General features: G+C 45.5%; 1 protein-coding gene across 3 annotated transcripts in view; it reads right to left on the bottom strand.

Annotated features, from left to right (window-relative positions):
- Positions 1-1485: 1485 nt before the first annotated feature.
- The window catches only part of RAD18 (RAD18 E3 ubiquitin protein ligase), a 1168890-nt gene continuing 1146602 nt past the window's right edge, over positions 1486-23773 (bottom strand). For all 3 annotated transcript variants that reach the window (XM_069643474.1, XM_069643473.1, XM_069643475.1), the window contains one exon: positions 1486-2785. In XM_069643474.1, the coding sequence (XP_069499575.1) occupies positions 2686-2785 (100 nt within the window). In that variant the 3' untranslated portion in view covers positions 1486-2685. The remainder of the gene's footprint in view (positions 2786-23773) is intronic.

Raw genomic sequence — 23773 nt, 5'->3', positions numbered from 1 at the left:
GGACAGAGAGGAATTTTCCACACCCATTTTCATTTATTAAAGGTTTATGGCCAAAATCATGAATCACCTGTGTCCCAGTTTCATTCCTGACTCTTCACAGAATGCTAACGTTTTAAAAAACGTTAGTTTCTGTCTGCTCCTAGTGGAGAACCAATATTCTTTTTCCGTACATTATTCAGATTTTAGAAAGACATACATTTACCATTAACTCTGGTCAAAGAGCCTGTATTTGCAGTGGCTACAAGAAATGGCCTTAGGTTATGCCATACAGGCAATGCCTCCAGATATGGATATGCCCCCGGCACAGTCAACTTTCGTGCACTGTGAACATGGTACGGCTGGCAGTCGCAGCCTGCGTGGTCTGTGACCCGAGCTTGGCCTTCATGCCCAAGCTACAGTGCCAGCAGGCAAAGGGGGAAGGCTATGTGATGAGTGCTGTGCCGAAACAGCATGCCTCTCAGCCAGACAGCAAGAACTCCCTTTGGTCATACACCAGGGTCTAGTGACCCTAGCTACAATGACCAGTGTAGAGGGATGAATGCTATGCTACAGGCACTGTGCCTTGGCTGCAGAGCGTGTAGTGTTCTAGAACGATTTGTGCTGTTCCAAAATACATTAGGGTGTTAAAGAGCTCTTGTATTCTAGAACACTGTGGGAATCTAGCTGTATTTGCAAATAGTACAAAGGCTATGGAACTGTGTCCATCAAGATCTCATGTGACTTCAACACTGGCGCTCTCATTATCTCTTTGAAAGGGAATATTTTGTAGGCTTACCAGAACTGTTTGGTAATGAATGCTCTTATGACCTTAGTGTTCTGCGCAGGCGGTTTTAGAGTGTGGCCCTATCTTGCGAAGTTATATTTCTCCATATTTTTTCTGTCTAAATCTTTTTTACTCCGATTGGCCTGGCTGGAGTCTATACTCCTAGTTGAAATATACTAATGTTTCTGTTTCTTTACGCAAGTAAATTATACCTACAGGAAACAAACACCTTAATAGTTTTAAGCAAGCCTACATTTTAAAGTTAGAAATAATCTTGCCTCGATTGCCTGGAACTTGGTCCTTCATGTTTAAATGTACATTTGTTGGACCACATTTTACTCTTTTGTAGCTGCTGATGTTGTTCCCATGTTTATTTGGGAAAACGGATATCATTTGGGGAGAAATGGAGTGGAAAGGAAACGTACCTGGCTGAACAGATTTGCTAGAATTTCATATTTCTACTTTGATCTTTTGTTTTCTAGATCATAATATTTCACATGTGTGTATTCGCTATGTCTTTTACTTTTGATGTGGAACAAGCATACTATGCCTTTGGGAACATTAAAACATTACTGTGATAGGTTGATTGTAAAAAATCTATAATCTATTTAATTATTTTTTTATCTCTCTCTCTCTGTCTCAGTTCAAACTACAAAGCATGATATTCTTGTTTTGTTGTGGTATTGCTTTTAAACCAATTCGTGTATTTAAAGACAACCAGGGAAGGCGTGCACGCATTATTTATTGACAACGCTGAAACAGAACGATAAGGCACCATTAAATGCACTGGATAGAAGCAGCAATAGAGTGATACATCACCTAAAATCATTTATAAAAATAAATAATTGACCTGAAAATCCATGGTGGTGTGCCTTAATTGAATGGCAGGGCATTATTTTAGAAGTTATTAAAAGCAGTACAACTATTCCCCTCTGTAACCTCAGTCATTCCTTTTAATATGCCATGATCTCCCAGTTCTCCAAGGACACAATACCTTTTAAAATTACTCTGGTATAAATTACATCATGTTACAGTCTGTTGTAAATTCCAAAAGTACACCGCATTTCCCATTTTCTGCATAAGAGATAGGTCATATCAACAAAGATGGCAATGCTTGAAAATTGCTCAAGTGGACTGGGAAGACTTTCTAATTTGAAGTGTGGGCATTTCAAGTATTTCAAACCCAATGAGAAAAAGTGCTGATGGAGGACTATTGATCCTTGCACATTTACCTGAAACAAGGGTGCAATGTGTCTACAAAACTGTACCTATTCAATTGCTGACAGGAAGATTGGAGCATCCATCAGCATCTGCCACTATTGATCAGAATTGAAAGGGGAGGTGCTTGTGTGCTATGGGCAGGTAGAACCTAGGTCTCCAAAGCAGTTGCTAAATTAAGATGCTCCAATAGCCTCTCTATTGATGTATGTGTGGCAACACCAATAAGATTAATGTAACCATGAAATGGCAAACTGAGTCAAATAAAAGTGGAGAACGCATAGATTACATACTTTCTATTACTTCTGCAAGGGTGAAACCCAAACAAAGGTAGTTAAAGCTTCCTATCTCCACGCATAAGCTGTTCAACCTTAATTATTATAGAAAATACATGATTTCAAATGTTTCTCTGGCTGTGAAGGGTCAACACAGAAAAACAAGCAGTTTTGGTGCATTTCAAAATCTGCATCAAAAGAAGCAGGCACAGAAGGGAGGAGTTTGATTCATTGATACACAAGATAACATTTCCGCGAACAAACAAACAAAATCATACTTTAACATTTTTAAAAGTATTTTCTAATTAAATGCTTATGTTAATCTGTGAAACTTTTGCCATGCGTCTAGTTTTTCAAATAACACTTTGGTAGCTGAATATAACTGGATTGATGCAGTCAGTGTAGTTTCAGCAGGCACAAGTGAATATGCTATTTCCTGCTCCGTTTGCTTCTTGTAACAATTTTCCCAACTTCTTGGGTTCTCCGGCCACTTGATTTCCGCTTTCCCGGTTTCACCTCCAAGACGTTACTGTGAACACAAAAACGTGTAATTAGTCTGTTAATGAAATGTACAATGCATGATTATGGAATTCAGACAATGAAAATTAACATGAAATAATGAATAATTAGAGACAGGCTAGTAAAAACAAACAACAGCATTAGAAGGAGTCTTTAGGAAAGCTTGACGGTGCAATGATTGGGTTTGCCATTGGCAAGTATTTCAATCTGTATTTCAAAAGTATTTATGGCTAGGAAGATAGCTCAGGGGCAACATGTTTGTTTTGGAAGCAAGACAAGACATAGCAACACAGGTTTGAATCCGGGTTGCGTGCTTAGAAACTGGTCTCCAATATTATGCGTGTTATAAAAGAACAATTATAATCTCTATCAGTTACAGCTCAACCTATTTTTGTAGTGACCGAAAGTTGGTATCATTGGGCAGATTACTTGCGGATCTTCTAAAAAGCATTTTTGATCCATTCTCAGTTGCCTGGAGCATATCTTAGTTTCCTCTACACAACTCTTCATTACAGGAGATTTCAATTTATGGCTAGAAGATAACTCCATCTGATCATATAAAGAATTCCTCAGTACATGTAATGACTTGGTAATTGAAAATCCTATCCAAAGACCTTTCAGAAAGCAAGACACACAGCCATGGGCACTGCCCGTCAACTTGGTTTGAAGATAGGCACAATCACCATACTTCCTGTCATCTGTTTGGGCCATAGGATTCTCCTGTTCCTCATTAAGGTCCCCCCTCGCTGCCAGGGGGCTGGATAACCTTTAATTTCACGTAGGCATGCATAATGCACGCCGGTGTGAAGTGAAAGTAATTTTCACTGCGGGAGCCATTTCGGGCTGCCGCAGTGAAAATGAAAGATGAGTCTCCACCTTTCTCCCCATCAATCTCCAGCTGTATTTCAAACCGGAGATCGAGGGAGGTGTCACTGGAAAGGGGAGATTCTCCCCTTTCCAACGACACCTTTTGTGAAAGCATTGTTGGACGCGGATCTGGTGCAGAGCGCTCGATCCGCGCCCAGCAATGCCCACTAGACATCAGGGATCTGTCTGAGAAGCGGGGGGAGGTGGCGGCTGATTACAGTAAGCAGCCCTCTCCCACCGGCCCTCAAAATGGATAACCCTGGGGGCAGATGGCTGATCATCTGCCCCCAGGGAGGGGGGGAAATTGAATAAAACATTTTTTTTAAAGTGGAACGGGGATGGGGGGCCACATGAAAGGTTGGTGGCCCTCCCCCTCCCACACCAAGCGGAAAGGGGGGCCACCCCTTGCACCCCTCCCTGTTGGGCAGATTACTGCCCCCAGGCAGGAGTACATGAGGTGCCCCCCATCCAATTGTAGGGGGGGAGGCACCAGGAATAAGGGTGGAGCCTGCATGTTCGGGCCCCCCTGGGGGTAGAGCACAATGAGAAAACAAAAAGGGAGATTTGGGTGAGGGGGCCACTAGCCACCAGGGATTCATTTTACAGAAGAGGAGGGGGGGGACTTCTCCCACTCACCCCAAAAGGAAATGGGGGTACCCCTTGTAGCCCTCCCTGGGGGCAGATATCTGCTCCTAGGAAGGGGCATCTGACCCCAGGGAGGGCTGCATGAGATGCCCCCCTCTTATCCGTCCCCAGGGAGGGCTGATTCAGATGGCCCCCCCTTTCGTTTGGTGTGGGGGGGGGAGAGGGCAACCCCCCATTACATTGGAAAATTCCCCAGAGGTTTAGGGTGCCCCTCAGCCCGCCCTAAAGTGTAGTGTACCATTTTCAATTTTTTCTTTTTTTACCAAACTTCCCTTGGCGCAGATGGGCACATTTTGTTCATGTGTGCAACCTACAGATTTGGGCCTAGGTGTTGAAGCCAGCAAGGAAAACAGTGAACCCCATGCATTTACAAAAAGATGATACCCGTGGGAATCCACAGAGGTCTGACTTGCGCAAATCGACCCAGAATCTATTACCAAGAACCCCCGGAAAAGTTCAAATTTGGGGGTTAAAAACACAATTTTCAGACATTTAACTCTGCTCACCCACCGAAATACGCCGCCATCAACACATGGCCTACCGTCCTGCGTTCCCAGAGGTGTCCCCATGAAAACAGTACCTCACATGTGTGGGTGCACTTACCTGGGCGCAAAAGGAAAAAGGCTACACCACTTGTAACCCCCAAAGGGTCTGGGGAGACAAACTACAGATATGGGCCTAGGGTGTCCAAGCCACCAAGGAAAACAGGGAACCCCATGCAGTTCCGAAAAGAGGACATCCGCGGGAAACCGCAGAGGTCTGACTTGTCCAAATCTGCCCAGAATGTATTACCCCAAAACCCCAACAAAGTCTGAAATGTGGTAAAAAAAAAAACAATTCCCGCACATTTCACTCGGCTCACCCACTGAAACATGCCGCCAAAAACACATGGCCTACCGTCCTGCGTTCCCACAGGTGTCCGGATGAAAACGGTACTCTTGCTTTTCTAACTGCAAGAGTTGGGGGAATGTAGCGGAGCATTGTTTTTCTCAAAATTCATAGAAGCCATTGCCGTACCAAGCCAACCATGTCCACCATATACCTTTTTTTGTTCATTTTCCCGCTTTTTCCCCAAACTATGGCATTTTCCCCTACCTAATTATTGCCCGACCTGCGCAAATCACCCCTTCCTGAAAGTGCAATTTATATGTGTGTGATTTTGGCTGCACTGTGTTGTCACTTCAAAATTGATTTTTGAACTGTATGCCCTTTGTTGGTACCTTGCCTTGTAGTTGCTAGTATTCTTGCATACCTGATACTGTTAGAACTCATATTTCCCTCCTTCATTCAATGGCACATTTAAATTAATCATTTACCAATTCCGAGTGTTATTTATGCAATTGCAAAAGTCTTCTAATCCGATTTTGCCTCTTACTTTGTGGGGAAAGGTCGGATTTTAATTGTTTGCTGCCTAGTGTACCTGACTCCTTGCTGCTCCTTTCTATCCACTCAAAATTCGATTCATTGGGGTTTGAGGGAGTATTGCAGGAGGAAATCTTAACTCAGGTGCTATCTACCCCAACAGTAAAATTGCTCCCATTCATTTGTGCTCTGGATATGTTATATTAGAAGGTCAAACTAAGTGTATTCATCATTGTACAGTGTAATTATCACCCCATTAGTGATTGCTGCCCAATATTAAATTTGTGTTTTTTTCTTTGAATTAAAATGGGGTTTCTCTTCATTCTGCTTCTGTGTATTCCTCTGTACAGATTGGCTCATAAACTAGATTCCGCATCCTAATGATATCACCAATGTATCGGGCCATTCTTTAATTCGGCTGCGGAATACATCGTTATTAGAAAAAAAGATGAGTTTCTGCGAATTTCGCCATGTAGAGTAGCTAGGCTAGGGTCAAACGACTTGCCCATTGCCGTTCCACTCACTTGCAAATAGTGCTTGCCCTTGAATTCAAAATACTTTTCCTCCATATTCAAAGCAAGGAGCTCAATAATAAAGTCTGAGACACTATATTGAATAATTGTGCTACTTGTAAGGAACTCTTGAGCTACTTCAATTGCCTCTCTTTGTGGAATACTTGTGTTGAGTGATGTAATATCAAGTGTACAAGTAACTCCTTAGTGGAATCAAACACTATGGGCCTCATCGGGGGTTGGGCGGTACAGCATCAAGGGTTGGGCGGTGCAGTAAAAATGCAGTGGTAACGCTATTACTGCCGCATTACGGCTCCGCCCAATCCCGAGTTTGGGGAAAACTCAGAGGAGTCACCTCCAGCACTCAACTGGAGGTTAATGCGCTGACTTTCCACCCATTTTCGGTGCAATTACTGTGACACAATTACCGCTGCGTTACTTGCACCGAAAATGCCCCATTGAGTAGTGGTAAAGTTAATTGTGTTGGGCGGTAACCCGGCAGATTTACCGTCAAGATAACGTCCAACTGCCCCAAGAACTAGTTACTTACCCTATCTGGTAACGTTCTTTCGATGGGATGTTCCTTCGACGAATTCCACATCTATGACAGGTAATGACCACAGCTGTGCTGCTTCAGAAAATCTTTCGGCGTAGGCGTCCTGTGTCGATGATGTCGATACGTTGTTCCTCGAGGGCCTCCGTCACGGGTCGACGTCACCGGATGTTATATATAGGACGCACGGCGCCCGTAGCCTCAGTTGTAGTTTTTTCCCAGAACGTGTGGCACCAATCTCCTGCCAGTATGACTGCAGAAAGCCTTGCGGAAACATAAGCTGCAATTGCATGAGAAATCCTGTAGAGAGGCAGGCTGGGAGGGTTCGATGTGGAATACGTCAGAGGAACATCCCAACGAAAGAACGTTACCAGATAGGGTAAATAACTAGTTCCTCGAGGGGATTGTGTCCTCTGACGTATTCCACATCTATGACAGACTCCCAAAGCAGTACCAACGTATGGCGGTGGGAAAGAATTTACAAATTTAGAATTATAGAATGCCCAATGAAATTGCTGAATACAGGACTGCCTTACCAAAGGCCAAATCCTGCCCATGGATGGAGTCCAAGAAATAGTGTCTCACAAAAGTATGGACAGAGGCCCATGTGGCTGCTTCGCAAATATTGCGAATCGGAACACCCCTCTGTAGGGCAGTGGAGGCAGCCACACCCCTAGTAGAATGAGCCCGTAAACCAACTGGAGGGTCCTTTCCCGCCAAACGTTAACACTCAGAGATCGTCAAAATGCTCCATCTGGACAAGGTCTGCTTGGAAACAGCCTGACCTAAATGCCTTCCAGCATAACCAACAAAGAGCTGATCATCCACTCTGATCCGGGACACCCGTGAGAGAAAGAAACTCAAAGCTCTCCTAGGATCCAACCTATGGAGCCTCTCCTCTTCCTTGTCAGGATGTGGAGGAGGATAAAACGCCAGAAGAATTACCTTCTGGCTCAAATGGAATTCCGACACAAGCTTCGGAAGAAAAGAAGGCCGCACCCCAAGGACAATCCTGTCCTTATGAAACACAGTGAAGGGTGGTTTGGCGGAAAGTGTCTGCAACTAAAAATACAGTTTTAAAGGACAACAGTCGCAACGGACAAGAATGCAAGGGCTCAAACGGAGCTCCCATTAGGAACTTTAAAACCAAATTGAATTCCCATCCCGGCACCTGGAAAGGCGACGGTGGAAACACATTAGTTAGCCCTTTTAGAAACTGAGAGATCAAAGGGATCTTAAAATAAGAACATTCCTCAGACGAGCGCTTAAATATGGAAAGCGCCGCCAGGTAACCCTTAATGGTACCTACTTGCAGGCCCTTGTGGGCTAAAGAAAGCACAAAAGACAAAACCAAAGGAATGGAACATTGGAAAGGATCCACATTCTGTACCCTGCACCAGTCGCAGAACTTTCTCCAACGGCAACGGTACAGAGATTTCGTTGCAGGCCTTCTGGCCGAAAGCAACACCTCCATCACGTCTTCAGGGAGGTCCCAAACCTTATACCTCAACCTTTCAGATACCAAGCATGAAGGCTGAGAGACTTGAGCTCTGGATGGAGAACCTGACCCTCCTCCCGTGAGAGCAGATCGTCTCGGTAGGGAAGATGGCGTGGAGGGCAGATGGACATGTCTAGAAGGTCCGAGTACCACGCTCTCCTGGCCCATGCCAGAGCAATAAGCATCATCCAGGAACCGAACCTCCGTAACCTCTGCAACACCTGAAGAATGACGGAGACTGGAGGAAATGCGTACAGCAGTGGGAAGGACCACTCCACTACGAACGCTCCCCCAAGGCTCCTTTTGGAGGAAATTCCTGTGAGCAGAATCTTTTGCACTTCCGGTTGACACTGGTGATCCACTTGAAGTTCCAAAAGAACTTCCTGAACCAGCTCCCACTCGTGAGAGACCATGCTCTGCCTGATCAGAGCATCCGCCGACGTGTTTTCGTCTCCAGCTAGATGATAATGATGTGTTATTTATATAGCGCCTTAATCCAAAGCGATTTACAGAGCACATATAGCGCTTACAGAGCACATATAGCGCTTACAGAGCACAGCAGAGATTGAAATTTCCCGCTGAATGGCCCAGAACCAGAGCTGCATCGCCTCCCTGCACAACAGGAGTGATCTAGAATCCGATGGAAACCAACAACCTCTCGCTTTCAACTGGTTGGCATGTGCTCCCGAACCCGCAAGGGATGCGTCCGTCATGATCGTCACCTCCGGTCACAGTTGCCAAAACGGAGCTCCCTTCATCAGATTGCCTTTGACGGCCCACCACAGAAGATCCTGGGCGGCCGAGGGTGAAATTTGAACGGGATCCGACATCCTGCCGGAGAACTGCGACCACTGCATCTTGAGAGCCCACTGCAGAGATCTCATCCGTAGCCTGGCCTCTAGCACAAGGAAAATGCAGGATGCCATGAGGCCGAGCAACCTCAAGAACTCGAACGCCGGGAGACTCTGGGCACGTTGAAATTTGTCCACCATCTGCAGAATATGATGAGCCCTCACTTGGGGAGGCGAACACAACCCCACGGAAGTGTTGAGCACTGCTCCGATGTATTGGAGCCGCTGGGTGGGTGTCGAATGGGACGACTTTAAATTGAGGGAGAAGCCCAGCCTGTGAAGTGAGTGGCAGGTGACAGACAGATGATCCAGGGCTTGCTTGGGAGAACGTTCCCCCGATCAACCAATCTCCAGGTAGGGGTAGACTTTCCTGAGATACGCTGCCACCACCACCATCAGCTTTGTGAAGAACCTCAGGGCGGAGGTCATTCTGAACGGCAGGACCCAAAACTGAAAATGCGAGGCGCCAACCGCGAACCTCAGGTACTTCCTGTGCTTTGAATGAATCGGCACATGAAAGTAAGCATCCTTGAGGTTGAAAGACACCAACCAATCCTGAAGTTGAACGGCCTGGAGGACTTGAGAAAGAGTTACCTTCTTGAACTTGTCCTTCCTGAGGAGCTTGTTCAGGCAACGCAAGTCCATGATGGGTCTCAATACCCCGTCTTTTTTCGGGATCAAAAAATATGGGGAATACCATCCCTTGTTCCTCTCTGCTACAGGCACCAGTTCTATGGCGCCTTTCTCCAGCAGGGATAGGATTTCCTGTACAAGGAGCGGATCTGGACGCTTCAAAATAGAGCTTCCCCAGTGGATTGTTGTGAGGCCTCTGCCAAAAGCGAAGACAGTAGCCGTGGGTTATGATCTCTAGAACCCACACATCTGAAGTAATGGCACGCCATTCTCCAAGACACTGCGCAAGTCTGTCCCCAACCGGCGAACCATGGGACATGGCCTTATGACTGAGTGGATGCAGCAGTGCCTGAGGGTAAAGAGGCAACTGCCCGAGCAGCTTTGGCACCTTGAGTACCTTGTTTTCCACCTCTGCTACTCCTACAGCGGCCCCTTTGACTGGCAGCTCGTCTCGATCTACCAAAGGAAGAGTAGTACCGAAAGGAACCTCCCCTCCATTTCTGTCCCCTAGGACGAAAAGGCAGTGGTTGACGTACTGCAGCGCCCAGAGACTTCACTGCAGCTTTGGAGGTCTGCAACCTCTCAAGGCTCTCGTCAGCCTTGCTGCCAAACAGATGGACACCATCAAAGGGCATATTGAGAAGCTGGGACTGCACATCAGGAGCAAACCAGACTTCCTCAACCACGCAAATCTGTGTATCACGATGCTCGCAGCCATGGACTGACTGACACAGTCTGCCGTGTCCAAACTCGACTGAACGGCTTCACACATGGCATCCTTGCCGTCCTGCACGAGGGCTAGAAAACCATCCCGTTCCTCCCCTTCGGGAATACGCTCAGCAGTCAAAGACACACAATTCCACAGAGTGTGCGTGAATCTTGCCAAGGCACAAACGGAGTTGGCTGCCTTCAAAGCCATACCCCCAGATGAAAATACCTTCTTCGCCCAACCATCAAAGAGCTTATCGTCCCTATCAGGAGGGATGGTTGGGTATTTGTATTTTGTATTTATGAGGCTTATATAGCGCTTTACACCAAAGCGCTGCACATTAACAACAGGATACATTTAATATAACAATAACAGTAACAAAGAAGCAAATTACAATTTTGATTCAGTCAACAAAACAGTATGTAGAACAATTTGACAGAGGGAAGGGGGGAGAAGTGGAGCTGAGCTAGGAGGGAGGGGGGGTAGCAGGAGGAGGAGGCAGGAAGGGGTCAGGGCGAGGATGGGGTGGGGAAAAAAGAAGTGAGAGGCTTAAGTGGGGGAAGAGAGGAAGGGAGGGGGAGTGGGAGCAGGTAGAGGGAGGGGTATCATGGGGGGAATGGAGAAGGAGGGATTTAAGGGACGTGCAGAAAGAGGAAAAGGTAGGAATAGAGCGGATTGAGAGAGGTAAGGCGCCTGCTTTGCAGGGGCCGTAGCCGCCTGCACCATCAAACTCTCTGGAGTAGGGTGCGCCGACAAGTAGCAGGGGTCACCACTGGCTGGACAGTATTTTTTCGGAAGCAACTTAATCACTGCCGGGAGACTCTCCGGAGCAGTCCAAGCCACCGCCACCCTTCTTTGCAAAGCCATATGAAATGGCGACACCGGGTCAGTGGGTGGACCTTGGTCGAGGATATCCGTCAGATCATCCTGAAGAAAATCAACAGGTGGAGCAGACCACCCCAAGTATTCAGTCACCCTCAACATGAGACGCCTATATGAGGTTTCGGCATGCGTACCAGGCTCAAGCCTGCCAAACTCTACCTCCGGAGATGTGTCAAGACCTCTGGCATCATGCAAGGACTGACAGAGTTCTTCCATCTGACTGTGACCAGAGAACAGGTCATCAGGGACATCAGGAGGCACAACCATCTCCTCATAAGACCCTTCTTCCACCTCCGAAATATAATCCAAAGGTTGGAATAAATCCAATCTGGGTGGAGGAACTGAGAAGGGCTCAGAAACAGGCCTCACGGACTTACTGAGAGCCTGAGTATCCACAGCCCTCCGGGGCACTTCCGGCAAATCCTCCCCAAACGGTGTTGAGGGCGCCAAAGGAATCGGCGTCAACGTCGACTGAGGTGCCAATGACTTCGACAACTGCTTCGAGCCCAGAGCCCCGAGAGTATCCTTCGACGGCCTCGGCGTCGATGGCATAGACGACTTCTTCAAAGCCGGAGCCTCGAGAGAGTCCATCGATGGATACGGCGCCTATGGCATCGACGCCTTCTTGGAAGGCTTCACAGGTTCTGACGGCCTCAATGGCGTCGAGGACCGGGACCTGGATCTGGCACGGTTATGGCGATCAACCTTGTCGATCGGGACCTCAACGGCTCCTGATGATCGCGCCGACCGCCCGAGCCGGAAGGCGTTCAAGTGGTGGCCCTAGCGCGTTCCTTGCCGGCTTATTTCGAAGGCGCGGACGGAACAATGCCTTGCAATTAGAAAATCGCCATCATTTGCTGGCGGAATGCCTCCCATTCGGCCGGCGACGAAGACTTGGTGGGACAAGTCAACCGCCTTCTGGCGGAGTCCTCCAACGAGGACGGGGAAGGCGACCGGTGACTGCGCTACCGCGAATGCCAAGAAGAGGCAGAGGAATGGCAGGAACCACTCCGAGACCGAGACCCCGTGGACTTACACAGATGCAGAGTCGCCCCTCGAGTGGTCGGTCGAAAGCCCAGCGGATTTTGACTTATGGGGCTTAGACACCCTACCTACCGTTAATTTCTTCTTCCATTCCCACAAGGCCTTCGATGTCAGGGACTGGCAGTCATCGGTGGCGTGGATTTCGCCGAGGCACCAGAGGCAGACGTCATGCGGGTCCGTGATGGACATCTTTGAACCGCAGTCCCGACACTTTTTAAAGCCCGACTTTGGGGTAGAAGACGACGAAGACATCTATTTCGAAGTAGAAGAATCGAGCACGCCGAGATTGCGAGCAAACACGTTTGCAGAAAAAACGGCACTGAGGCTACGGGCGCCGTGCGTCCTATATTTAACATCCAGTGACGTCGACCCTTGACGGAGGCCCTCGAGGGACAACGTATCGACATCATCGTTGCAGGACGCCTACGCCGAAAGATTTTCCGAAGCAGCACAGCTGTGGTCATTACCTGTCATAGATGTGGAATACATCGGAGGACACAATCCCGTCGAAATATGAATCACTCTTGTACTGTCTTTCAAGTATGTTCTTGTCTCCAAACAAATTAGTTTTAGGAAGTAGGTGACAAATTGGCACAGTGGCTCCAATGTCGAACCTGCCACAATTGATCGTCCCAGTGAATTGGTTATTGATTTATGCACTTCTGGAAGGCCTACATGTTTGGAGTGCTGGGGTTCTCTGCATTCAAAAAGTCAAACTCTTTTTGACAAATCCAATATCTTTCTAGTGCAAAGGATGTGACATCCTCCATCATAACCTGGATATATGTTTTTTTTTTGTTATTGTTCATTTATAACAGGCTTAATAAGCGAGTGGTTTGTAAGCACGGGATTGGGATTCGAAACTGTGTTGCACCACGTTGTCTTGCTTCCAAGACAAACGCGTTGCCTCCGAGATATCCTTCCTCTCTGCGCTTAATATATCATTCAAGGATTCACCTTCTAGTATTTTGTTATTACTCTCTACTTCCAATAGTTGGAATACCATTTTCTCATAGTGGTCTCTGTCCATGAGGGTCCCACCTTTATCAGCTTGTTTCACAATTATATTGTGGTTCTTTTTCAGAGACAATAGTGCTTCATTTTCAGCTTTCGAGGGGTTATGAGTCAGTCTACTCTTTTTCTTAGCTTCCTCTCTAATTTCTTTCAACACACATTTGTCAAAGGCAATTATCTCATTTGGCTCCATATAATCTAAGGGAGTGAAGGTTGATATTGACCTAAACCAGTGCCTATTCTTTCTTCTATCGGGTGATGATCTAAGAAAAATATTTCAAACAAACCTTGCAAAAGAAATGCGCAAGTTCTTGTTCTATTTTGTACCAATCAACGCACTGTGTTGGAACAAAGGAAAGCCCTTTTGTTAATCAGGTAATTTTATCTTTCTCAAGGCTAGTGGAGGAAAAATTGATCACAGGACTGACTAATGTATCTATATGTTTAATCTCTGTGGATATGCCCATTGGCCGGTTTTGAACATCCCAGGTGTCCCCTGATTCGGGTAATCTTGGAAAAATTGTTCTCTTTTTATGGATCCTTGTCCTTGCCCCCTCTTCTGCCTAAAAAAGGTCTTCGTCCAGATGGTTTATTTTGTTGTTCAAGTGATTGATACTCTGGCCCATTTGTTACACGAGGTGTCAGAGAAAATGAGCCACCTTTGTCTATAGCCACCTCTGCCTCTGTGGTTAGCTTGATTTTCCCAATAGCTATGCCTATTCTTAAAGAACTCTATATAAATCTAAATCTTTGCATATGGATAGATTTCCTCCAACATACAATCTCTGGGATCATGATCAATGTATTTGTCTTTTACGTAACCTAGGCCTCACTTGACTGACCAGTTTAGTGGTGAAGGTGGGAGGGTGTATGGAAGAAAAGGGGCTATGGACTAGGAGTACAGTAGTCACTTTAGCCTCATCCCATCCAAATTTCCTCCAAATATGTCAGAGACTAACCAGCATTCACACACTGAAGGGGCAGTGGTCCGGTCACCAACTAACCAAATGCTTTCTGTAAGACTGTCTGTCAAAATTGAATATCCACTCTGGAACTGAAATCCACATAGTAAAAAGCAGATGGTGATGCCCAAGTGACAGCTCTGGCGATGACCCATCAAGGAACATGTCTGAAAAGCGAAAGAGGCCTCTTTGATGCTAACAGCATGAGCATGAAGGCCTTTGAAGGGCGGTAGTGCTTTCTCTAAGCCTCTATGATGCAAGATAATATCCAACAGGAGATGGAGGCTTTGGAAACCACTTACCTGTGAGAATTGCTCCCATAAAGGATAGTCTTTAAAAAGGTTATTTCTATGGTATTGTCCAAGTAAAATTTCTGATGAACATTGAGACTGAGGAGCACCCTTTGTCCCGTCGACGAAGGGTTAGGATAGAACACCTATAGACAAATATGGTTAATGTGGAAATCCGATAGGACATTGGGCAAACAAATTCAGGATTCATCCAGAGCATGACTATGCCATTTTGGAACATAGAAAACGGTCCAGCTCCTCACACGGCCTAAAGCTCACAATTATGCGGGTTTATGTGACAGCCATCAAGAAGGCAGTCTTCCAGGCCATGAACCTGATGTCCACCGTGGCCACTGGTTGAAAGGGCTTATGTCCAGTTCTGGATGTCTTCCCATTTTCTTCATCTCAATCCCTCAAAAACTGTGGTTCTGTTCTTCTCTTCTACTATTTCTCCCACTCCATCCCCCCTCTCTTTCCTTTCCTCCATCCACTCTTTTCTTTGCACTCTCAGCACGCAATTGGGGTGTTATCTTTGATCCTTCCCGCTCTATTTTTCTCCATATTTCCTCTATTGCATGTTGATGCCGTTATGCTTTGTTTAACATTCGTCGTGCTCATGGTTATCTTTCTTTTCATGCCACTACACTTCTTCCCTTTTCCCTTGTCTTTTCCTGTATCGCCTACTGTTCATCTTTATTGCTCGGCCTCCGTGCCTGTCATCTGTTCCCTCTTCGTTCTATTTATAACTCCCCGGTTAGCCTTCTTTTTCTTTACCCCCTTGGGCCTCTATTACATCTTTCCTAGTTTCAATCTGACTACTTCCTTTTGAATCCCGTCTCTTGGTATCACTTTCATTGAATTGTCTTCAAACGCACTCATGGCTTGGCCCCTCCCTACCTTTCCTCTCTACTCTCGTTCTATGTCCCCTCACGCCCCTTGCAATCTCACAATCTATTTCTCTCGACTGTTCCTAAGCCCTCTTTGTGCCTTGTGGCTTGTGCTTTGTGCCTCGTCTCGTTTCCGTTCTTTTTCTTTTTTGGCTGCCAAACACTGGAACGCTTTTCCTCTTTCACTTCGTTCCTCCTCATCTCTTCGCATTTTCCAGGCTAATCACAAACTCATCTTCTTTTTTTCTTTAGCCTCTTAAAATTCTCAGTTTTTCTCTGCTGATGTAACTTCTACTCATTTGAACCAACTTGACTGTATAGTTTATTTTTTATTCATTTATCGGTCAGTGCCTTTGGCAAAAGGCGCTTTATAAATGTAATAAATACAAATAAATACTAATACAAAACGCCAACATAGATCTCCTAGTTCACCAATAAAACACCTCTCTTGCACTTGCTAGCAACACTCTTGCCCCGCTTAAAGAACACACACCTAAACGTGGCAAACGCACCAGCCCATGGTTCACCCCCAAGCTACATACCCTGCGCTCTGAGAAACACGCCATTGAAGCCACTTGGCGTAAAGCCCTTCAGCAGAGAACAAATCCCACTTTAAAGCCCTTTCTAGAATCTACCAAAAACATCCAAGCTGCTAAGGCATCTGCCTATAACACTCGGACTGCAAATGCTGTGTTGAACTCCAGCAAACCTTTTGGCATTCTACGTGAACTTGAATCGCCAGTGTCTCCCCCATCCAGTTATCAAGAACGACACCTGGTGTAATGTGCTCTGCTTGGCAGAACTGCCCTACTACAAAACAAAATCCAGCTGAAACTTTCCACCATCAGCGCCCCCTCCGCCCATCCACATCCTCCTACCCCTCCCACCCAACCCCAGCTTATTTGCCTCATCAACTTCCACCCAGTTATTGAAGCCAATGTCGCCAACATTCTAAAAGGCCTCAAATCCTCCCCCTGCAGAGGAGACATCTGTCCCACACTACTTGTCAAAGAATGCGCTGACCTCTTACTACCGCGCATCACTGCCATCATCAACACCTCCTTAGCCTCCTGCTCAGTCCCCACGTCGCTAAAATAATCCTGGATCTCTCCCCTCCTCAAGAAAAAGTAACTGGACCCAGCGATTCCAACCAACTACCAGCCCATCAATACAGTCTCCTTCTTGCTGAAAATCATTGACCAAGTTGCCTACATACAAATCCAGCAACATTTTGAGCAAAACCACATTCTTAGCCCCCTCCAATCCAGCTTCTGCCCTAGACCCTGCACGGAAAAAGCACTACGCAACCTCAAGAACCAGCTCTACAATTCTAGGGGTTCTGGTAACCTCTCCCTCCTCATAATAATAATAATAGACTAGACCTGTCCGCAGCATTCGACCTTGTAGACCACACTACCCTCTGCCACCACCTCACCACCCCTGTCGCATTCTGGTCAGCTGCCACTGAGTTGATTCCATCCTTCCTTGCTGACCACGCCTCCCGAGTCTTTTCTGACAACCATTCCACAACTCCCATAGCATCCACATGCGGAGTTCCCCAAGGCTCTTGTGTCTCAACTACCCTCTACAATGTACAGGCTGCCAAGCCACTCTTCAACCACCTTGACTCACTCAGCATCAAGTACACAAACTACGCTGATGACACTCAGATTCTCATCCCAATCACTGGCAGCCTTCACAATGACTTTTAGAAAGCCAACTCCATCTACAAAACTATTGAAGCCTGAATGGCCACCCACCTCCTGTGCCTCAATGATGAGAAAACGGAACTCCATCTGGTAGGTAACCCAGCTCACCTTGCCAAACTGAGCCCAGTCTGCCAAGAATTCACCATTGACAACCACACCATTCAATTCTCTCCTGCCGTCAAAACGCTTGGCGTCCACCTAGACGCCACCCTGAGCATGTCATGCCACATCAATGCCATTGCCACTTCAGCAGTGTACGCCACAAAACTCATCAACGCCAGTAGAACCTTCTTATCCACTGAAAACCGCATCCACATCGCTCACTCTCTAGTTGGCTCCAAGCTGGGCTACTGCAATGCGCTCCTTGGAGGCACTTCGGAGAAAAACCTAAACAAACGGCAAACCATACAGAGCAATGCCCTCCGAGCTGTCATCTGCCTCAACAAACATGACCACATCTCTGCGGCAAGGAAAAAAGGCACACTGGCTCCCCATCAGAGAAAAAATAAAGTTCAAAAGGATTCCCACTGCATGTTCTTGTATGCCGTCATGGCTAAGAGGTAGGTGTGACATGTCTCAACTAGGACTCCTGAAGAGGCCAGGTCTGAAAAAAAGGACATGATGGGGTCCAATCCACTCATTAGAAGGTTGACCTGTCTCCCAAGGGAAGAGCGACAAAATCTTGTCCACTTGCACTTGTACTGGGCCCATGTGGAAGGGCGATGAGCCGCCATGTTCTCTCGGGTCAATCCAAGTTTCCCCAGAAGCTGATAACCAAGCAGATTGAAGGGATGGATGCCAAATCCTCCCCCTCCTGGGACAGAAGATCTGGTCTCAGAGGTCATCTACCTGGAGGCAGTTAAGTCAGTGCGTTCAGGTCTGAAAACCAACACCTGACTGGCGACTGAGGCACCACCAGAATGATGGCGCAGGTCCTGTACTCCCCACCTCGGAAAAAGGTCCTGAACCACCTCTGATTGGAGCTCTCACAAAACAACAGATGTTACACATCAATGTATTGGAATGAGAGGTCCTATTCAATGCCCTAGAGGCCTTTTTCCAATTTTTCAGGAACACTTGCGTGCAGGACTTGACAGACACCAACACTGTTAAGGGATTGGCTTTGGTCTGGTCTTAAGTGGACCAATAGTAGTCAGATGTGCCTCTCTGGAAGACCACACAGGAGGCATTTTAGCAGTAAAGGGGAGCCACCTGGTTGGGAAGCATCGATTGAGAGGGTAGTTATTGAGAGAAGATGGGTAGGGTAGGAGTCTGTTAAGTACATGAGACTTGCTCGATTGTCTGAAAGGAGTGAGTGAAGTGTAAGGTGAGGTGGGGGAAAAGGTTTGAGTATTGTAGCTTTCTGGTTATTAGTTGTAGATTTCTTCGCAATGGCCTAAAGCTGGGTCCACAAAGCGGCAGGGAAAACCCCAAATAGTTGTCCAGGGAGGTCGTCAGGATTCCGATTAGAAGGTACAACAAAATATTTTATTGAGTGATTTTTATTTCTGATAGCACATTAATATTTAGAGGAGTAAGGAATGGTCCTTACTAGCGAGAGGAGAGAGGACAGCTCTGCCATGATGAGATGTTGGTGAGAGGGGCTGGACCTGTTGTCCAATTTATTCGGTGCGGTGCGAGAGGGATCTGTTGCATTGCTTCTGGTTGGCTGACATTTCCTGCATCTTATGTGGCACAGTTGAGGCGTAGTTGTTTTGGAAGGATGTTCTAGACTAGAGTGTTGTTGCCAGAAAGGAGAATGAGGATCCCTTTTGTCATTTCTTATTGAGGTTCCGGACTAAGAATAGTACAGTGCTGCTGGACCTTAGGGCCAGTTCATTAAGCATCAGCAACTAATACTCAGATACCATTTTAGGAATGTATGTGAGTACACATAGTATTTACACTGACAAATGCAAGCTAGAAAGACATTCTGTTTATTTGTTTTGGGCATAGAAGGCATAAATTGCTTTCCATCTATTCTTCAATCTATCAGGAAAGGTATCCTATCAGGACATCACTTAGTGAAAATGACATTTAAAATGTATTTTGGTATGCATTGAATCACAAACATACGTAATGGGTAAGACAAAAAAGACCATCGGATGAGCTGACAAACATAAGGCTGAAGTTGCTTTAAATATATTAAAATTGACTGGTCTGTTATTGCCCTCTCTGTTCTTTTTCACAGCCAATTCTAGCGTTGTGTTACTGACACAAAACCATTGCACTAGTAAAACTTGTATTGAAAGATTTTGGAAATTAACAAAGTGAGATGTAGTTTCTTTAAGCCCCAGTCCACTTTGTATTGAAAAATAAAATGTGAAATGTAATGCATTTAGTGCTACTTTAACGCAGAAGAGCCTTTGTAAAAATAGATTTGCTTCAAGTGTAGGTAGTGGCTTAAGACGTATTGTGTCTTTTGGACCACAGTGTGAATCGCGAAATACTATTATATAAGAGATATCATGCCTTTGTGCTGTCGGGAAGGCCACAGTTAGAGACTGGATGTTTGTGCAACAAAATACATGCTGAGAGAATTAATTCTATTATTAATAACTGTGCGAAGAGCAAACCCATGCATTTGCTTCTCCGTCAATGCCCCCGTAGATTCAGGTGAAAGGAGGAAGGAAAGAGAGGTCTTTAACATTATATATGTTACAAATACATGCAGGCTGGAATCCACATGTAGATATATTAAAGTGTGCCAGCATACATCGCTTGAAAATTGCACTTGCAAGTAGAATGAAAACAGTGAACACTTACAAATTAAATGAAGGTGCATGTACAGACTGTATTCAGAGTCACACACAGCCTACAGATTTACAATTTCACACTGGTACAGACGAGTTAAATGAAATGAATAGAAATAAATCTTCCTAATATAGGTTTCTTTTCTGTGACCTTATACATGTCTTGATGGTGGAGAAAAATAAGTATTAGGAAAAGTGATTTGATTGATTAAGGTCCAAAGGGCCACACAGATACCATATTTGTACTGGAGAAAAGCAGTTGTATCTTGTCAAAACTGTACCCAGAAAAGTAATCTGTGCAGTCCGACTGATGAAAAAGTAACAGAACAACATGGAAGGTCTAGTATTTGCAGACTAACGTATACTGAATATAGAAGTAATACTTGAATGACTATCAATTGAGATATTAAAATAGTTAGGTAATTACTTTTAATGTCGATTATTGGCTTGATGTTCCTATTGCTTTGTGTTGGCTTCCATGGCAAAGCTGTAGACCAAGTTAGTTGTAGTTGGGTTATTCTTTAAAATACATTTCGATTTTTGATTACCTCACTGTTTTATTCTTTGCCATGATTTGTGGGGGTGGAATTGTATAAATGAGAGCATGAAATTGGCGTGTTACATATGTGTGAGCCAATAACCACACCTATAAGTATTTCTGCAAAATGATTGACGTCAATGGACATGAATAGAAACTATAGAAATACATATTAGACTGTTTACACAATAATAAAAATCGGTCTGGCTCGCTTTTCAGCATCTTTTCGATGAATGACGAAATAAGCTTTTCTGCTCGTATTTTCTTTTCTTTTAACTTGCAGGATGATCTTACAGTCGGTCCTAACGTATATTGAAAGGCTGTAGCTCCAATGCCTTCCCTTTTCTTCGGTGTAGTGCTTGAATGAAACAAGGTCTATTTCATGAACGTGAGGGCTAACTAAAATATCATTGTTTCTCTTAGAATACTCTACCAGCATTGTAGGTGAACAGAGGATGTCCTCTCAGGTAAAACATTTTAGTTTCCAATAAAATAGTTGGAAGTAATTCTTCTAGGTTTCGGGACTAGTTTAACAACCTCTTTAAGCTTTGGGCTTTTGTGACATAGCTAATGTTGGAGATATAGATAAAGGGAGCAGTATTGTGTAGTTTATGCTGATATTCATGTCTAAGACCAATTCAAGTGAATACCTAGATTCAAGATTTATTTAGAAATAAATAAATAAGAGTAAGGCAGGAACAATTTCTAACTAATGCAGAAGTTCCTAGGTAAATGACCAATCTTTATTATCAATATGAATATTGAAATCATGTAGACTACACAGAAAAGGCAGTTCCTAGGTCTGAGCTCTCCTCAATGATAGTAGCAACCAACAGAGGCACCAGGGACGGAGACTCGCAGTGACTCCGGCCTCGGGTTTAGAATGTGTGAATAACAAGATGGATGGGTGTTCCGTTTAACCTGCGCACACAGCACAGTATAGTATAGTCTGAAGACTTTTTTTAAATATCGATAAATGAGTTGTACTTCTTGTTCTAATTGTGGTCATTTATCAAAGTCATGACTCAGCCAACACATGTGTTTCGACCAGTGGTGGTCTTCCTCAGGGCTGCCAATTGAGCAGACAAAGTCTGTGGGCCTCATTACGACCCTGGCGGTAAGGGGTTAGCGCCAGCGTTAGCTGCGCCGACCCCTTACCGCCAATTACGAGTTCCCTTTCCGCCATGGCGGTTTTTACACCTGCTTTTAGCGGGTGTAAAAAACCATGGCGGTAAGGGAACTTGGTGTTAATTACGCCACCGTAATTTACGGTGGCGTAATTAACGCCTTCCCCACTCCCATTATGCCCTATGGGGCAAAAATGGGAATGGGGAAGGGTAAATGGGGATTGGGGATTTACCGCCCCGCCAAGGTCGGAATGGGGCGGTAAATCCCCTTACCGCCATGGCGTTAACGTAGTTAGCACCATGGCGGTAAAGTCACGGCCCTGGCGGTAACTTACCGCCAGGGTCGTAATGAGGCCCTGTATGTTATATAAACTGTGTCAGTGCACCACCGCTTTCAAAGCAATATATCTGTCACCAGTCTGCAACAGGATTATTTAATGTTGGTCTTTACCTTGTATGATGGATAGATTAGCATCCTTGACAACGTTGGGTCCTCGAACTGTAATGTTAAATCATCTAGTCTTAGTCTGATAATCCTTTTGACTAAGATTTTGGGTTATTCAGTCTTTTTTAAGTATTTTAAAAGGAGAAATTAATACTTGGGTAGCAACAAATGGAGCCAGTAAACTATACTAAATCTGAATCTGATGTGCCTTTCATACTAAGGTGTTTAAAGCTAAAGAAACATTTAATTAGACTGTCAGACCCTAAGAAGTAATCTGGGAATATAAAGGCTACCTCTCATGCATTTCTGCAAAATGATTTTAAAAAATGTAAAAATAAATCTGATTGCTTCTAGAGGGAAAATTTGAGAAATACGGGTCTGGGATACTGCCAGCAGTTGAAGAGAAAAATATGAATACAAACAACAAATGTGGAAATAAACGTCCAGTGGTGCAGCAGCCCTGCGCTCCTCAAACAGGAATAGTCCTGTGACAGCGGCGTCTCATTCTACTTTCCGTGTTCTGGTATCTTGGACCCCTAGCTTGGACTTATACTCCTGCCTAAACCAAAAGTGATCTTCGTTTTGCTCCTTTGCATCTTGACCCTGCTTGTCTGTTTAGCTTATGCAATTGGATTTCCCATATCTGCTCCGGTTACTGTTGGTTATCGTCAGGATAAAGTTTTGGTTTTTATGACTTTTACCCTAGGATTCACACACTTGTTCCTACCTTTGGAATGAAATCGGATTGGACAATAGGATTAGGCTTTGTGGATTCCTCCCTTGGATCGGTGTGGTTCTCCTGTTTTCTCTTAGACTACTGTCCTCGTGCCGCCCGGGATAGGTACCTGTGCACTATTATTCTATGGGAGCCCTTTCCTTGCACCCAGTGTCCTCACGGACACTAGGTGGATTATCTGGTCTCTGGACTCAGGAATCAACAGGCAACATGTGTGAGAAACATAGGTTCCGGATTTACATTCTACATCTTTAAGGTAAGAGAAGGAATCAAGGGTAAATCTGGTGGGGAGGAAGTGGCAATCCGATCCAAAAGTAACACAGTCATTTGTTCCTTTTCAGCCTGGGAGAGCCGTGTTGCCATACATTTGCCTTTTTGCTGGACCACTTGTCTCAGCAGTATATTCAAACCTGTTTGCAGGGGTGAGATCTGGAGGAAAGTACACAATCCTCCACTGCATCCTGATCTATCCCGGAGCAGTTGTGACAAGTGCTCAGTCCTTCTCCCTTCATCTGGGGACCTCTCTGCCTCTTGTGGGTGGGGATTCCTCCGCCTTGGCAAGTGTCTCAAAGGTCCTCTCTTTCAATGGAGCTCTCCTTCTCTCCGTTACTTACTCCCCTCTTCCAGGAACAAGGGATTTCCCTCTCTACTACACGTCCCCTCTCCTCTTCCAGGGGTTCTGTCACACACTCTCTTTAATGGAGCACACCTCTTCTGAGCTCACAGGGCTCTCCTCCCCATCACTGAAGCACAACCCTTCTCTGGGGCTAAAGGGCTCTTCTCTTCTGTGGCATACCCAACTTCTAAGTGATCCAAGCTACTCACTCGCTTTTCACTGTAGCACACCCCTCTTTTTGGACTAATGGGGTACTCCTTCCTCTCATTGAAGCATCAATCCCACTGGCGTTCAAAGGGCTTTCGTCTTTTGTTACCCATCCTAGCTCCCGGGGTACGAAGTTACTCTCTATTTTAGTATCCCCC

The sequence above is a fragment of the Ambystoma mexicanum genome, chromosome 2p, assembly GCF_040938575.1.
Source record: "Ambystoma mexicanum isolate Mex_15411 chromosome 2p, UKY_AmexF1_1, whole genome shotgun sequence".
NCBI lineage: Eukaryota > Metazoa > Chordata > Amphibia > Caudata > Ambystomatidae > Ambystoma > Ambystoma mexicanum.
The sequence above is the reverse complement of the archived record's forward strand: the minus strand, read 5'-3'. Positions and strand labels throughout refer to the sequence as shown.